The sequence below is a fragment of the Sinocyclocheilus rhinocerous genome, unplaced genomic scaffold, assembly GCF_001515625.1.
Source record: "Sinocyclocheilus rhinocerous isolate Xijiao unplaced genomic scaffold, SAMN03320098_v1.1 scaffold662, whole genome shotgun sequence".
In the NCBI taxonomy this organism is placed as follows: Eukaryota; Metazoa; Chordata; class Actinopteri; order Cypriniformes; family Cyprinidae; genus Sinocyclocheilus; species Sinocyclocheilus rhinocerous.
Genome location: NW_015639782.1, coordinates 3,413,561 through 3,430,482, shown reverse-complemented (window position 1 = coordinate 3,430,482; position 16,922 = coordinate 3,413,561). Strand labels below are relative to the sequence as shown.

General features: G+C 35.0%; 1 protein-coding gene across 1 annotated transcript in view; it reads left to right on the top strand.

The window, feature by feature from the left end:
- LOC107752022 (sodium/potassium/calcium exchanger 3-like) overlaps positions 1–13,037 on the top strand; it is a 15,675-nt gene extending 2,638 nt beyond the window's left edge. Inside the window, exons 2-17 of the mRNA XM_016567870.1 lie at positions 3,108–3,203; positions 5,044–5,120; positions 5,990–6,064; positions 6,152–6,236; positions 6,313–6,416; positions 6,494–6,568; positions 6,642–6,667; positions 6,766–6,819; positions 7,001–7,143; positions 7,235–7,401; positions 9,097–9,382; positions 10,539–10,705; positions 10,810–10,924; positions 11,046–11,158; positions 11,763–11,828; positions 11,959–13,037. Coding sequence (XP_016423356.1) covers positions 3,108–3,203; positions 5,044–5,120; positions 5,990–6,064; positions 6,152–6,236; positions 6,313–6,416; positions 6,494–6,568; positions 6,642–6,667; positions 6,766–6,819; positions 7,001–7,143; positions 7,235–7,401; positions 9,097–9,382; positions 10,539–10,705; positions 10,810–10,924; positions 11,046–11,158; positions 11,763–11,828; positions 11,959–12,069 — 1,760 coding nt within the window. The 3' untranslated portion in view covers positions 12,070–13,037. The remainder of the gene's footprint in view (positions 1–3,107; positions 3,204–5,043; positions 5,121–5,989; positions 6,065–6,151; positions 6,237–6,312; positions 6,417–6,493; positions 6,569–6,641; positions 6,668–6,765; positions 6,820–7,000; positions 7,144–7,234; positions 7,402–9,096; positions 9,383–10,538; positions 10,706–10,809; positions 10,925–11,045; positions 11,159–11,762; positions 11,829–11,958) is intronic.
- Positions 13,038–16,922: the final 3,885 nt, after the last annotated feature.

Sequence of the window (16,922 nt, the reverse complement as noted above, 5' to 3'; positions counted from 1 at the left end):
TTCCTTTTTAAAGGGGTCATGAACTTGCTTTTTTATTTTGTACTGTTCTCTGAGGTCCACTTATAATGTTATCACGATTTTTACACAAAAAAACATCATAATTTACAAGTAATAGGCTATTTTCTGTCCCGTTCAGAATGCTCTGTTTGAATAGGCATGGCGGATTGTAGACTCTGAAGTAAACACCCACTGCTATGATTGGCTAACAGTTATGTATGTTTGACAACATACATCCTTGGACGCTGCTGTGATTTAGGTTAAAAATGCATAAATACTCAGTACATATCAAATGATCTGTAATAACAGACAAAGCAATAGTGACCATGTAATAAAAAGAGTTGCTCACACTTGTGTGTTGCGACATCGGATCCAATATAGTCGCCACAGCATCGTCTTTTGGTTTCAGTCTTTCTGAAAATCCTGCGTTGAATTGTGCTTTGTTTGCAGACAAATCCATGGTATGAAGTGAACAAAGGACCAAGTTCTTACTGACACGGTCTGGATCTTCATTAAAAATTAAGTTCATCCACTCTTTCCTAACGTTGGGATCAGAAGGAAGGTGATGCAAAGACTGTGTTTTTCCACAACTTAGCACTGTACAGCGTCTTGTTGTCTTCGGAGCCGTCTTTATCGTTTGATTTCTGCGTTTGCCTCTCTCTTTATTTACACTGCATGCACAAATCGTGGGAGGGGCTAAACAGGCAGTGATGTAGAAGCAGGCGTTGATCTTCTGCAGAGGCGGGGTTTAGCCACACTATTATGTCATATAGTGGCACATTCCACAGCCTGTCGTTTTGGCAGTTTGGCTTCAATTTAAGCTGTTTTTAGACTAACGAGAAAGTTTTGAGTTCTGAAACTTACAGGATATTTTTATAGTACAATGACTTTTTATATTTCAAAAGATCAAGGTAATTTTTATGTCTCAGTTCATGACCCCTTTAAGACTAAGGACTATTAGTTGACCATAGGTTTTACCGTTTGCTTTTAATTTTGTACCATTTTTAATTAACGTTTTGCCTTCACTTGTGTGACAAATGGTTTAAAAAATTACAAAAATTCCATCTCATAAATAATATGAGCTGATAAAAGCTGATTATGTAATAAACGTTTGAGGAAAAACTGTTTATGATTGAGTATAGCATGTTGCACCTCAGGACATATCAACTACCGATTGAGCTGTACCAGAGATGAAAACCACAAACGGATGCTGACAGAGATGTGGAAAAACATTTTTACAATGTGACCTGCTCCTGCGTCGCCATTCTGTGTTGCTTATAATTTGATCTTTTCAAAGTGCCTTTAACTTTTCCACCTTTGTCTGTGTGAGTAATGAGTTCCTCTGGGAGGCTGAGTCTGAATGTTAAGCAGCTCCTAAAAAAGTGCCATTGGAATCTACAGCTGAATGAAACGAGTGTGAATTTTTAGTAACTGGAGTTTCACTTTAATAATAGACTAAGATCACCATGTCAAGAACAATGCAGGTTTAGATGTGTATCTATACGTCAAAAAGAAACCATATAAGTAGATGTAGAAACACCTAGGCGATCAACAATTGACTGCTCTGTACTCGGTGATGATCACAAAAATAAATAACATGCAACTCAGCATTGAAAAAAAATTATTAAAATATATATACAAGTAATTTTCAAATATGTAGTTTACAGTTATGTGTTAATCATGCGCTCTTGAATTTTGTCCATCACTTCCATGCCATTGTCTGAATGTCTACATTCTGTCTACATATTCTAATATGCAGGCAGTTAGCCTATTACAATTATATTTGGAACTGATTAGTTTGCATATGCAAATGAGAACTATCTTTGTCATTTGTTTCTTGGGTGAACCACATTCTCTCTGGGCTCAAATTCAGTTCCATACCACTCATTAAACACTGCTTTTGGATCAGGTTTCCATGGGAACTTGAGAGGAGGGAAGGAAGCATTCTGATTGCCTCAATCTTTTGCCTATTTTTAAATAAGTTGGAGTTCAAGTTTAATACAGCGGGTCCAAAACTCAGAAAATGATTAATTATTTAAGCAATTTAGTTATATAATTCTTAATTTACAAAAGAATGCAAAATAAAAGCATTTTTACCAGACTTTTGGACCCTGCACTATGTAGGGATGTAACGATTCACTCAACTCACGATGCGATACAATTTCACGATACAACTTTCTCACGATTTTTTAAGCAAGAATTTAAGACAAATTATAAATGAAAAGTTGTCATTTTATTATTTTTCAGACAAAATGCTCCACATTTCTTTGTGAAATTAAAATATATCAAATAGCAAAACTAAATGGAAATTGTTCAACAAATCCCAAGTCAAATAAATAAATAATACCAATAAAAGAAATATCTTGATATAAACAAACTAGGCTTTGCCTGTGCTTTTTCCATTTAAAATTAGAGGCAACCTCTGCATTTTAATCACGATCCAAACAAAGATGCAGCATGCATGCAGCATGAGCAGTTTTTGATTTAAATTAGATTTTATAATTTGGAAGCAAAAACAGGATGATCATCTGACTTTAACTTTGTGAAACTCTACTACATAAAACATCTGGATGAAACAACAGCAGACATGCTGAATTAAAATGCAAATTCTGACAGTAGGTGGCGCTTATGGAACAGCCACAATATAGCGTTTCCTTGGTTACTGCTGTAAACAAAGCAGTTAATAGGCATTATACAGAGGCAAGCCATCTAAACTTTACTGAAAACTGTCAATTCTTCTCAGAGAGAGATACATACATATAAACCCCCATCCCAGTTGTATTGCGATTCGCTTAGCATCTCAACCGACTTGAATCGTCACATATTTTTTTACAGATTTTCAACCGGCTCGGGGTGCATCGTTACATTCCTACTGCACTGTAATGATGGTGTAGCTAAAGAATTGTGGTTATATATAAAATATTGGTTTATCTAATTAATAATATTAATTATATTAATTTTATTAATACATTTAATAATATTAATAATTATATGTTAGGTATAAATTGTCTTGAACAGCTACATTTGTGCCAATGCAATGTCTTTTAATCAATCAATAACTTGGAACAGTTAAAAAGATAAAGGTGAACATGTGTTTTTTGTTTTTACAGCCCATTCCAAAGAGGATTCGGATTTGACCTGGGCCCAGCGTAAACTAACCCAGCAGATCGTAGAGGAGAACCAGACATCAAGTACACCCAGAGCTGGTGAGTGAAACCCTGAGCAGTTCTCTCTCTCTCTTATTATTCGCCTGTCTCTCTGTATCACATCTCTCCATATCTCGCTATCTTTCCCCCTGCCTCCTCATTCTGTGAAATGATGCAGACAGGTGCCCTCTTCACAGTCAAGCCCCCTTTGAGGCTTGTGTTACTAAGCAACGAATCTCTAATTTCAGAACAGAGGATAGTCTGTTTTAAGCATTCAAAGTGTGCCACTTTAGAGAGATGCGTCATATGCCCTTTTTTTCCTTCAATCAACTCCGCAAATCACTCATCCCCAGAGGTGTTTCTCTTTTTCATTTGTTTTCTTTTTTTTCCTCTTCCACCATCCATCTCACTCACTTTCTCACCTGTAGAAACGAAAGATTATGAGTGTTTTTTTCACCAAAACAGTTTTCAGTTCCTTGTGTAGGTTGCAACTCTTTCTGAATTTTATACATGATAATATTGTCAGTGACGTTAATTATATTTTACAGACTGCATACGATTCACTTCAATAATGTAAAACACATTAAAGATTATTTTTTGTAATGCAGAGAAAATATTGCCAACGGTTATTTGCTTGCACTGTTCATACATCACATGTGGCTTGTTTGAAGTTATTACATTTTTTATTCACATTTAATGCTTCATCTGTATATCTTATTATCTATGCCTATATATTATTACTATTTATTGAAAGTTGTTTGCAATGCTTTCTAGAAAATAAATGTTTAAAAACAGCTAACTAAGATATAAGCGGTAGCGTAGGCTGAGCAGATTGATTTTGGAAGACAAATGTAATAAAATGCAATGCTCTAAAAGCTCTTCAAATCATTACACCCCTTTAATTATTTATAAATCCTTCTGATTTATGAAATTCAATAAAGAAGTCCTTGGTAAATTTAATCTTAAATGTAACTGAGCAGCTATTGATTCCAGCTGTGCATCAAGATAACAGATTTAATAGTATTGCTCAGATTAATCAAGACAAATTTCCCATTGCATTTGACATTATCTAGTGAAATAGAATTTAAAAATAAGCAAATTCTATGCTAATTCTATACATTTTCAAAATGTGAGAAGTTTAAAAACAGAAAAGCTGTGATTGTTAATCAGTGCATTTAAAGAAGTGTAATTTTCTCCCTCTTCTCTTTATTTCATGACTGTTTATAGACAGCTGCCCTCTTTAAGGCAGTCAAAGCAAGAACCGTCTTCACGCTGATTGCATCTCAAGAAGCTGTGGGCTAAAGTATTACCAGTCCTCCAATTTAACTAGGCCCACTCTTCCTGGCCTCTCTGCACTATTACAGATTAGCTAAAAGGCTGGTCAATTCAACTGCCACTTAGTTACCACAGACAAAAGCTTCTTAACAACCTTAAGTTAAATGGAGCGCATTGCCTTGGTAAGGACTACATCAGTGAAGTAAGAAAGTACAACACTAGATAGATCAGTGTGTTCACGGATTAAATACAGTTTACTTTGCCTTCTTTTTGTTTGTTTGCTTGTTTTTCCCCTCCCACAGTATACATCTGAATGTGTGGTTAGATCTTACCATGTCAGCCACAATTTTTTAGGGCAATAAGAAATGCTACGTAAAACAGAATAAGGTTTAATAGCCACTGCGCTGTCAGATGCGAAACCTTGATCTTATGTGACCTTTAATGTAAGCATGAATGTGCTAAATGTTATTATCTCCAGAGCTGTCAAGTTTTTCTCATAGTGTTTGAAGGGGTTGCGGTAAAGTGTTAGCCTTGCTTTTTAGATTGCATAGTTTCTCTATGCTGTATTCCTAGTGGTCTTTTAACCCCTGTCTCTATTCTCTAATATGTTCACTTTTCCACCCAGCTATCCATGAATTTCCAGAGGACATCTTCACTAAGGGACAGAGGAGGCATGGGGCAATTCTACTGCATGTGTTTTGTGTAAGTATACCACAGTACAGTGAGAAATGTATGATGCAGTGATTGACTGTATAATGCAAAGTACACAACCGTTCAAAAGTTTAGGGACAATAAGATTTTTTTTTTTTTGAAAGACATCAATAGTTTTATTCAACAAGGTTGCATTAAACTGGTCAGATGTGACTGTAAAGAAGATCTCTGTTTTAAATAAATACTGTACTTTTGAATGTTCTATTCATCAGAGAATGCTGAACATATACAGTATGTATTATGATTTGCACAAAAAAAGCAGCTGTTTTCAACATTAATATTAATATGAAGTGTCTCTTCAGCACCAAACCAGCATATTGGAATGATTTCTGAAGGATCATGTGACACTGAAGACTGGTGAAATGATGCCGAAAATTCAGCTTTGCCTTCACATAAATAAATTACATTTTAAAATATATTAAAATAGGAAATAGTTTTTTTAAATTGTAGTAATAATTCACAGTAGAACAGTATGTTTTTATGACAATATTACCATTTGAACTGTATTTTTGATCAAATAAATCCAGCTTTGGTGAGCATTAGAGATTTTAAAAGCATTAAAAACATAACCGACCCCAAACTTTTGAATGGTAGTGTACATTTCCTTTTTTATTTGTTTTAGTAGAAGTTTTAATTTGTACTTGAATTCTAGTTTCACTTGTAGAATTATAGTTTGTAATTTGATTAGATAAACATATTTGTTTACTGGATGCATAGCAAAATTCAAAATAATGATATAACTAAAGCTGAAAGACTTCATTCAGTACAGTCTTTGATAGCACTGTTATTGGTCTTGTGCTATCAAATTGGTGTTTGTAAAGGTTAAGTAATGGAGCTATTGTGTGCTCTTGTGACCACAGGCAGTTTACATGTTCTATGCTCTTGCTATTGTCTGCGATGTCTACTTTGTCCCCTCTCTGGAAAAAATCTGTGAGGTGAGTGTAGTTTGTTCCTACTGGCAGGAATCTCATTGTTCCTGGGAAATATCAGAGCATATTCTGAGCTGGAGTTTGTATTTTCAGAATCTGCACCTCACTGAGGATGTTGCAGGTGCCACTTTCATGGCAGCAGGCAGCTCCGCCCCTGAGCTTTTCACATCTTTGATTGGTCAGACCTCTAGCAATGTTTCAATAAGCTGTTGCTGTAAATAAGTCGTCAATAAGTAATTGTCTCTTCATATCAGGTGTGTTCATCACCAAAGGAGACCTGGGGGTGGGAACTATTGTGGGATCAGCTGTCTTCAACATCCTGGTCATCATCGGAGTTTGTGGAATATTTTCTGGACAGGTAGTATATGCATATTTATTACTTTAAATATGAAATGTTACAGATTGTCGTGACTTTCCACCGTTCCTGCTTCACAGACCATCACTCTGACCTGGTGGCCGCTCTTCCGTGACTCTATCTACTACATCCTCTCTGTGTTGGCCTTGATTCTGGTAAGCAGGAGTATGACTGTGTCTGTAGGTTAAATTTATAGTCAACCCTAATTAGTTTTTTTGTGTATTTCAGATCATATATGACGAAAAAGTAATTTGGTAAGTGTACCCAAATCATCATAAAGGCGGTGTAATAATACTCATTGACATTTAAGTGAACTGGGCTAATAGAATGATCATATAATATAAATTTGCAGGTGGGAGACTATAATGCTCATATCAATGTATGGAGTTTACATTCTTATCATGAAGTGAGTATTTAACATGTTTATTTATTATATACAAGAACAGTCAAAATGTAAGTTATGTTAATGAAACTAGATATATTGTACTATATACTGCATATAGTATACTGTATATTTATTTATTTATTTTTAACATACATGTCATTTTCACATGATATAATACGAGTTTCTGTGTGTTCCTTTCAAGGTTTAACAATCAGATTTGGGGCTGGGTGGAGCAGAGGTTTGGTATCCCAGGTCAGCCGTGTTTGGTGAGCAGTCTGCGCAGAGATGTGTCGGTAGGAGAGGCAAGCTCACACTGTGACACCTCCATGATCCTCTTGAAGAAAGGTGTGTGTGGGTGGAGGGTGGAGCTGTGTGGATCATACTGAGTGCTTGTGCATTATAAAGTATCACATCTCTCTCTCTCTCTCTCTCTCAGGTCAGAATGCGGGTGGCCAGGACTCCCCAGTGGTGATGGTGGATGAGTTGATGAGTCTACACCCTCATCAGTTCTCTTTCTCAGAGGCAAGCCTCCGTGTCATGATCACGCCCCACTTCTCCCCCCGCACTCGCCTCAGCATGGCCGGACGCATGCTCATCACTGAGGTACTGGTTACATGCTTGCTCGCTTTGTGCATGTCTGGATGGGACAACAGCACCTCCGTTTCTCAACCAAGAATATAAACTATCAGGCTTATTTGATGGACTGTATGAATTATAGGAAGCTATAAGGAGTTCCAATTTATTCTTTATTAGTGATCTTTATTAATTATCATGGGGATAATTTTTTTTCTTAATCTTTTTTTGTCTTGTTTTCCAGTAAAATATTCCAATGTCCTTAAAACAAAATAAAATTAATTTGAGAAATAAAATGTATAAGATATTAAGACTAGAGCAAGAGAATACACTACTGTTCAAATGTTTGGGGTTGATAAGATTTTTAAAATGTTTTTGAAAGTAGTCTCTAATGCTCACCAAAGCTGCATTTATTTGATCACAAATACAGTAAAAACAGTAATATTGTGAAATAAAATAAAAATTTAAAATAACTGTTTTGTATTTTCATATATTTTAATATAATTTATTCCTGCAATGGCAAAGCTGAATTTTCAGCAACATATTTTCTCTAGTCTTCAGTGTCACGTGATCCTTCAGAAATCATTTTTTTATATTATTATTCATTTCAGGTGTTGTCTTTCTTACATTTCTTTTATTATCAATGTTGAAAACAGTTGTGCTACTCAGTAAATTTCAAAAGAACAGCATTATAAATGTCTTTACTGTTATTAATTAATCCAACCTTTTATGAATTCTTGCTTAGTATAGGTATTACATTCTTTTAAAAAAGCATATCTTGAATTTTTTTTCTCCATTAAAAATGTGTTTTCCTTGTTTTAAGCAGAAATCAAAAAGTTTGAGCAAAAAAAAAAAAAGAAAAGAAAAAAGCTTCTTGAGGTTTATGCTTAAAATGAGATATTATTGCCTTTGAGATAAGAAAAAACATAATTCAATACACATGCTCATTAAGTCTTACTGTCATGTTTAATCTCAAGTAACTGTTATTCCTTGTTTAAATTATGATATATATCTATATAGATTAAGAAAAAACAATCAGTGCTTCTAAAATTAGGAGAGGTAAATATGGACACGAATGAGAATCGATAACATTCAGTAAGAAATATAAAATAGCATTTTTGTTCTCAGGAGAAACATGTGAGAAGCAGGACTGTTAGTTTGAGCTCATTTATTATTATTGCTGTATTGGAGAATTATTAAAGAGATTTCATTTATGGTTTCTCTTTCCTATGGGTTCGTTAATACGACCCTTCAGCTGTAACTTCTGCAACAGGTAGGATTTGTGACTGATCCAATCCTTAGATCATCTGCTATTTCCTGTATAACCGAACGTTTGCTCTTCAAATGTCAGCAACAGTATTTCTTCCTACAGCATCCTCAGACACTACTCCTAATTTCCATTTTTGTTGAGACCCCTTTAACCTTATGTAACCATTCTGTTGTTTGTTTGAGCAAATGCTTTATTCCATCTACAGTCGTTCACATGACTTGCTTGTTGGCTTGACTCTTGCAGCTCTTGCATGTCATCTCTACGACACTCTAATGGACTGTGCTTTACCTTGGTCTTGCGATGTGCTCAGCAAGCTTGTCTCTGAAACTCTGTCCTCCCCATTTCTCATCTAACTGAATCTCATTCATTTGAAGGTGTTCACATTGGGTCTCCTGTTCTCCAACCCTGCAGTGTCCGACTGTACATCTCTCTCATCTTCTGTCTGTAATCCACAGAGGCAGAGACTGATTAAAAACAGGAGCCCTGGAGACAGCAGTGGCAGCGGAGCAGGGGACACTCCTGGCCAAGATGGTCCAGGCATGGAGGGGGTTCCTTGGGGTCTGGAGAACGGAGGGGCCCTTGAGAGTGAAACACAACCCCTGGAGGAACCCAGACAGAGGGGCCAAGGAGGCGAGTTAGAACGAGTAGCAGACATAGAGGACACACAACCTAAAGATGAGGAGGAAGAGGAGGATGAAGAGGCAGATGAAGAACAACACTTCAGACCTCTTACTGTGCCAGGTGAGTGAATATTAATGAAAATGAATCACATACTTTTTCTCAAACAATTCTGGACCAATCCATAAAAGAATCATAAATTAAATTAGCATCCAGTTAATTAAGATCCAAATAACAGCAGTATCTTTATCATGAATATTTTTAATAAATTCATATTTATATTATATTATATTATATTATTATCATATTATATTATATTATATTATATTATATTATATTATATGCATAAAAAAGATTAGTGCAGAAACAATTTTGTTTTGTTGTGTGTGTGTGTGTGTGTGTGTGTGTGTGTGTGTGTGTGCATAAACATGTGGAATCTTGACGCCACTCTGTGCTGTTGCTGAAAAATTTAGAATTTGATTATAACTCCCTGAATCAAAACAAATTGCATCATAAGGGCCATAAAGTCTCCCACCCCTAGTGGATATGTTTATAAATGATTCCAAAACATGATATTAAACCATTATTCAGAATAACAGGACAACACATTGAGTTTATTATGGTTCATCTGTCTCCAGTTTTATTCCACATCCTGATTAGAAGAATGGCCCTCATTTTTTGCCCCTAAGGACCATAATCCATTAGTCTGAGAGCCATTTCTAGGTAATGGGGGCATGCATTTTAGATTTAAGCACTAGTGTTATGATTATAGAAAAGTGATGAGAGCACTCAAACCTCTCGGGGCTGATATGGCTTGCAATCAAATGAACTCCATCACTGCTGAACAATTGAACATCTTACTGAAGATGACAATAAGGGTGAAAATTGCAATTTGAAGAGCTCAAAAGGAAAACCTTTGAAACATTTGAATGACAAAAGGCAAATAAAGAGAGATCATGAATACTGAATTGAAGTATCTTTGTCCTGGTGGTGATATTTTTATGTATGCTACTCACAGAAAAAAGGTATAAATGCTGTCCCTGTGGCAATACGCTTTCAAAAGGTACACAAAGGGTGCATATTAATACCTTAAATGCACATGTCAGTACCTATTAGTACATAAATAGTACATTATTAGTACGTTTTTGAAAGGGTGGCGCCCCAGTGACAGCTTTTATATCTTTTTTTTACATAAATGTGATACTGTCTTTGTCCTGTAGGTGGTGTTAAGGAGCCTAGTATGTAATGAGGTAATGATTTGAAGTACTCTTATCCACAGAGGGGCGCTGGGAGCAAGTGAAGTGGGTGTTTTCATGGCCCTTAGGCTGCCTTCTGTACTACACGGTCCCCAACTGTGTTTTGCCCTGCTGGGAGCGCTGGTTCATGGTTACCTTTGTGGCCTCAACACTCTGGATTGCCGTGTTCTCCTACCTCATGGTGTGGATGGTGAGATCAACCCTTCAATGCTCATTGTCACTGAGAATACATCATGTGGGAATGTCTCAGTATATGATAGGATGGGCTGATAACACACATTGTCTTTGTTGCAGGTCACCATTATCAGTTTTACACTGGACATTCCAGATGTTATCATGGGTATTACGTTTCTAGCAGCAGGCACCAGTGTCCCAGACTGCATGGCTAGTCTCATAGTTGCCCGTCAAGGTGCTAAGATCACGCCACTCTTCCTTTTTGCTGTCCACATATTCAGTTTTAAAAGATCAGATCAGTATGTTTGTAAAGTTCAGTTGATTGGTCAGCTGAATGAATGTGTCTGGTGCTGCAGGTATGGGAGACATGGCGGTGTCCAACTCGATTGGCAGCAACATCTTTGATATTCTGCTGGGTCTTGGTTTCCCATGGGCTTTGCGCACTTTAGTGGTTGATTATGGGTCAACAGTGAGTTTTTATTGCTTTTAACTAGGGATGGGTCACAATGATCACTGATGTTTTCTTTCTTTGAATGTGGATCAATCGACAAAAATTTTATTAAATATTACATTAAATTAAGCAATAAGAAATATATTTATTAGCACATAAATAAATGTATTTAGTAGCATATAAATATATATATTTATAGCAAATTATATGTATATATATATATACAGTATATACAGTCAAAGTTATTTCAGTCAAATTTTATAATTTTCATTTAGTGTACGTTTTTGGTTTATTTCAGCTTTATTATTAACAAAAATTAAGTGAAATTAATTAAGTAAAGTTAAATTAAGCAAATTCATATTTTTTCGCAACTTTTAAAAATCATAAGATCCACTATATTCCATCCCTAATCTTATTTTACCATTTTCTTTCCTTTTACTTTTTGCTTTTGTATCTGTTTTAGTGACCATATTTGATGTGAAGTGTTATTTTAGTATTAGTTTTCATTCGTTTTTGTTTTAGTTTTCATTAACAATAATGAAATTAGTTCTGTGTGCTAAATTTGAGTGGCACCAAAAAATTCTTTTGATTCTTACAACATTCTCTCTCGATCTTCCTCCAGGTCTTCATTAACAGTAAGGGACTGGTGTACTCAGTGATTCTTCTCCTTGCTTCTGTTTTTCTCACTGTAAGGTCATCATTTATAATTTGAGAACTCTCTTGATCTTATGTTTATGCTTTTGCATATTTAGTAATCTTTGTCTCATGGCATGTACATGGCTTGTTTTCTGTCTGTCTTTGCCCGCGTATTTGTCTAGGTACTGAGCGTGCACCTGAACCACTGGAGGCTGGATCGGAGGTTAGGCCTCGGGCTTATGTTTCTGTATGCCATCTTCCTGCTCTGCTCCATCTGCTTTGAGAAACTCTAGATCCCACTTTCCATGTTTTGCTTAGCTGTAGGGTAGATCTAGACCTAGATAATCATATTTTACCCCTAGTCACTGCCTTATTAGAAGTGGTTATTTCAGCCATGGTTTGAAGCCAGAGTAGTGAACGTTACACTGTGAAGCGTGACTCTGCTTCGGTCGGTTCTACACACGGCTTTAAGCCAATCACCCACTAGACAGTGCTGCCAAACTCAAGGAGACTGTATTTCATACTGTACCTTTGAAACATTTCTACTTAGGATACAGAGCTTCTTTAAAAGTTTCAATTACAAGGTGTGATGAATATATACAAGTGGTATTAAATGTTTACAGCATACAGGACACTTCCTCTAGCCTCGCCTTTTGCATATTTCGATTCTGATATCTTGTAGTCACAATCAAGCATGATATGAAGAAAAATATGACATTGCAAATGTGTTAATGCTAAAAAGAATTCTATTAACTCTTGTAAGCATTAATTTATTGCATTGCTTTGCCTTATTTATTTTTGACTTTAGGTCTGTAAAAATGTGTGCTTTAGGATTCGAGGATTTTCAGTATTTCAGTATATTTAAGAGCATTTTGTTCATTTTTGTGTCGTTCCTTGAAAAAGAAAATATTCTGGTATTTTGGAAGACATTTCTTGTAGTATTACTGATTAGCCAAAAACATCCCGTCTTTGGTAAGTGTTTACATACCAAACATACATAGTTTTATATAAAGTGCCACTTAGAGGCGTCTGTTGCAGATTTTGATATGTTGTAATGAAATTACTTCTGTGCCCTACTGCAACACTATGAATATGAACATAAGAAAGTAACAATCAATTAAATCTTTAACTATGTTTAGCCATTATTCACATAGAACTGCTTTATACACAGGCCTTTATCATTTTAAATGCACCAAATGAAGATGTTTGGATCTCAATATAGTTATAATGTTTTTTTCCATTGATCATATATTGCATACTGTCTACAGGACAGATAATGAATTATAATATATATATATATATATTGATTATGTTCATAATCAAAGGCTTCCACTGTTTGAGCAGAAATTATTTGGTTAATTCTGGTACAGCAGTGTTTTAATTGTTGTAAAGTTATCTTTAAAGTTATTTTTGACATTTGACATCTTATCCTGATTAAATGTGCTTATGTTTTAGTTCTGTTGTATATTTATTTTTTAAAGACATGTATTTAAGTAAGTCCCGCACTGATAGTCAAAATTTAGTTGCTTGTGGTTTGCCGTTCTCTTAGTACTAATGAGTAAATGTAAACTATTTAATTTGTCTATAGAAGATTTTCATCTTACCACTCACAATAAAAAGTATGTGTTAATTAAACTGATGTGAGAAATCAATAGTAAATGACTTGACAAGTTTCAGCCTGATTAAGTAAACATCTTATTATGCCACTGGTTAACTGAACGTTTCAGTTGAACAACTTCCCTGTTTCTTTTAATTTTAGAAGTCACAATGAAGCAGCTCATTACCATTTGTTACAGTTCTGTCTATATTCTTAAAGATATTTGTATGCTGTTGAGTGCAATAAAACAAGGTCTGTGCAATACCCCAGATCATCACTGTAATGAGTCATTTGCATTCTTCCCCTTGAACTTATGGAAGTGTCACAAATAAAGTTTCATTTTGTGAACACAAGATGCTGAGTTCTTCTTAAGAGTTTATTTATAAGCATCAGTTTGGAAACCCATTTTTAGGAAAGAATGTTGCATAGTTTTTTACAGTGGATTAACATTTATTATAAATGTTTATATCTTCCATGTGTGATCTAGCAATGTGTGTTGACCTGTTAAGACAGAAAAGTCAGTACGTTTGACAATACTTAAAGAAAGCTGTATCTGGTTCTTAAAATTAAATAGGCCCAGAGTAATTAAACAAGAGCAACATTTATTAAAGTACACTACTGTTCATGTTTGGGGTTAGTAAATTTTAGGTTAGTTTTTTTTTTCCATCAAGGATGCATCAAACATGACTAAGGACATTTATTATGTTACAAAAGGTTTCTATTTTAAATAAATACCGTTCTTTTGAATTTTGAACTTCGAACTTTCTATTTATCAAAGAATTCTAGAAAAAAAATTCCACAAAAACATTAAGCGGCACAACTGTTTTCAAACTGATAATAATAAGAAATAGTTCTTAAGCATCAAATCAGCATATTAGAATTATTTCTGAAGGATCATGTGACACTGAAGACTGCAGCTGAAAATTCAGCTTTGCCCTTACCGGAAAAAAATGACATTTTAAAGTATATAAAAATAGAAAACAGTCATCTTAAATTCTAATACTATTTCACAGTTGTACTGTTTTTACTATATTTTTGATTAAATAAATGCTGCCTTGGTGAGCATAAGAAAAAAAAAGAAAAATCATACAACCCTTTTAAACAATAGTGTATATTATGTGTCTATAAAATGTAGTTTATAAGAATTTCAGTTAACTAAATTTCAGTCATCAAAATTTTATATGTATTTTCAAATCTTGCTTTTCTCCAAAGTACACCCAAAATAAATTATGTTCTTTATTATGTTCTCGTTGGTTTTTTTCATCAAAGATGGTGGAAGATGAGAGATGTTAGTCCAATACTTCCACCTGCAATTTCAGAAACACACACGACATAATCCATCACCGCTCTATGCTGTTTGTTCATTTGGCACCAAACCTTTGTGTCATATTATATACCTTTCACTTTGATAAATACAGCAAAAGAGAAACCAATAGCACTTTCGTCAGGACAAACGTCATCTGGTGCGTAAGAGGGCTTCTTGAGTATTCATGGATTGCTTTGCATGTGTGACAGTATCTAACTTTGAATATCACTGAGAACAGAATTGTCCAAACATAAACAAAATCAAATGCTTGTAATGCAATTAGCTCGTTCCACTTAATAAAAATGCACCAATGATTAATTGAACAGTTGAGACTAATCAATGAAACATCAGACCAAATATAGATCAAAATATGTCATGCAACATAAGGTATATCAGACATAAAGAATCTGAGGCAGAGCCGTCACAGATGGGATGTGAAGAGTAAACATTTGTTAGGACCCTCTGTGCAAGCAGAGATAGGCTCTGTCTGAATTGACAGCACAACCTTAATTGTGTCTATGACGAGGGAGCCATCACGTCAAAACCATTAACATTGGGATGGGGTGACATGAGCAATATTGATCCCTTCGGGATAGATGGCCTCTGAAGATATAAAACTGAAGATCCTGGCTGGGGCGAGAGTACTGAAGACTGGAGACACCCGCCAACCTCTCACCATGTTGTCACTGGCACTGCTCTACATTCTGGCTGTGGTTTGCTCTGCGCTGAGAACTGATGCGCTGCCTCTATATTCAGACACGGCACTGCCTCAACAGGAAGGTAAGATTATCAGTGTGCTCTTGAGAAGTCGGCAAGCTCATGATTTTTGTTAAGGCTGAACATGAGGCTAAATGTATGGTGAAACCCATGTCTAATAGACATTGGGCTGATTGCTGAGTGCTCAATATCCCTTCGGCTTTCATTGTAAATGTTAAAGAGGAAGTGGTGAATGCAGTATGGGAAAGATTTGATAAAGACCCATGAGCTTGATCAGTGATAACTTAACATGATAACTCAATTCGTCTTCACTAAAGCTTTTAAACATAAACATTTAACTTAGAAACAGAAGATTTTTTGGTGAAACTTCAAATAACACTGTAAAATATGTTCAAAGTTGTAAATAAAACACAGAATATTGGAATATGTTTCACAAGAAAATACTATTGCAGTATTTCTTTAAAATTTCATAAGTCAATGTATAACATGCTGTTTCTTTGTGATTATTGGTGAAATTGACTAGCAATTTCTGAGTAAAAATTGTTTCACCACCAGATGTTTTTCAGTGTAGTTTTCAATAATGACTCAAGTTTTGTAGTTCATAATTTAATTGCTTTTTCCTTTTTTTTCTGTCTCAGAACTGATTCAGAAACTGGTGGCGGAGGTTGAGGACAGACAGAATAATGACTTAACGGAGCAAAGGGACATCAAAACTGTGCTCCCTGTCCTGCTCCAGAGAGGTGAGACTGTGACTCTTGGGTACTTATTATTACATAACATTTCTCATGTTATTAGAATGGATACATTTTTCAAAAACTCCTGCAGCCTAATCATGTTTTTTTTATTTTTTGGCTTAAACTTTCTTTCTAGGTGCAAAAGAAACTTTGCAACAAGAGAAAATAAATAACATGGTATGATCCTACTCTTTGTAATGAATTTACAATTTCTTTCTTTCTTTCTAATTAAAAGGTAACTAAAGTGGCAATGAATATGTTCTGTGTCTTTAGGAGGAGGATTTCAAAGCAGTCGTCTTGAAACTCGCAGCAGCTGATAACCTGCGTTCTCAAGGCTATCTACGATCTGAGCAAAACCTGCCCAAAAACAATAAGAGAGGTGAGCAATTAAAGAGACTAAACAGAGGTCATCATATATGTTGTGCAAATAAAAAGATATCAATGTTTTCATGACAAAAAGCAACAACAGCTACTTACGATTATGCAGTGTAGATTTACTCAGAGACGAAATATGTCAAAGACAGCATAATGACTATTCTTATTGCATTACTAATTCAAATTTTTGTCCTTCATTTTACAGCCTGTTTTTGGAAATATTGTGTTACAAACTAAGAATGAATCCACTGAAATGGACAGAGGACCAGCCTAACATACCTTATGTACAAACATCTAAAATGTATGCTTTTGTTTTTCCCCATAAAATATCCATATAAATATCCATCCATGCCGTTTGATATTGTGAATATATATATATATATATATATATATATATATATATATATATAAATCTAT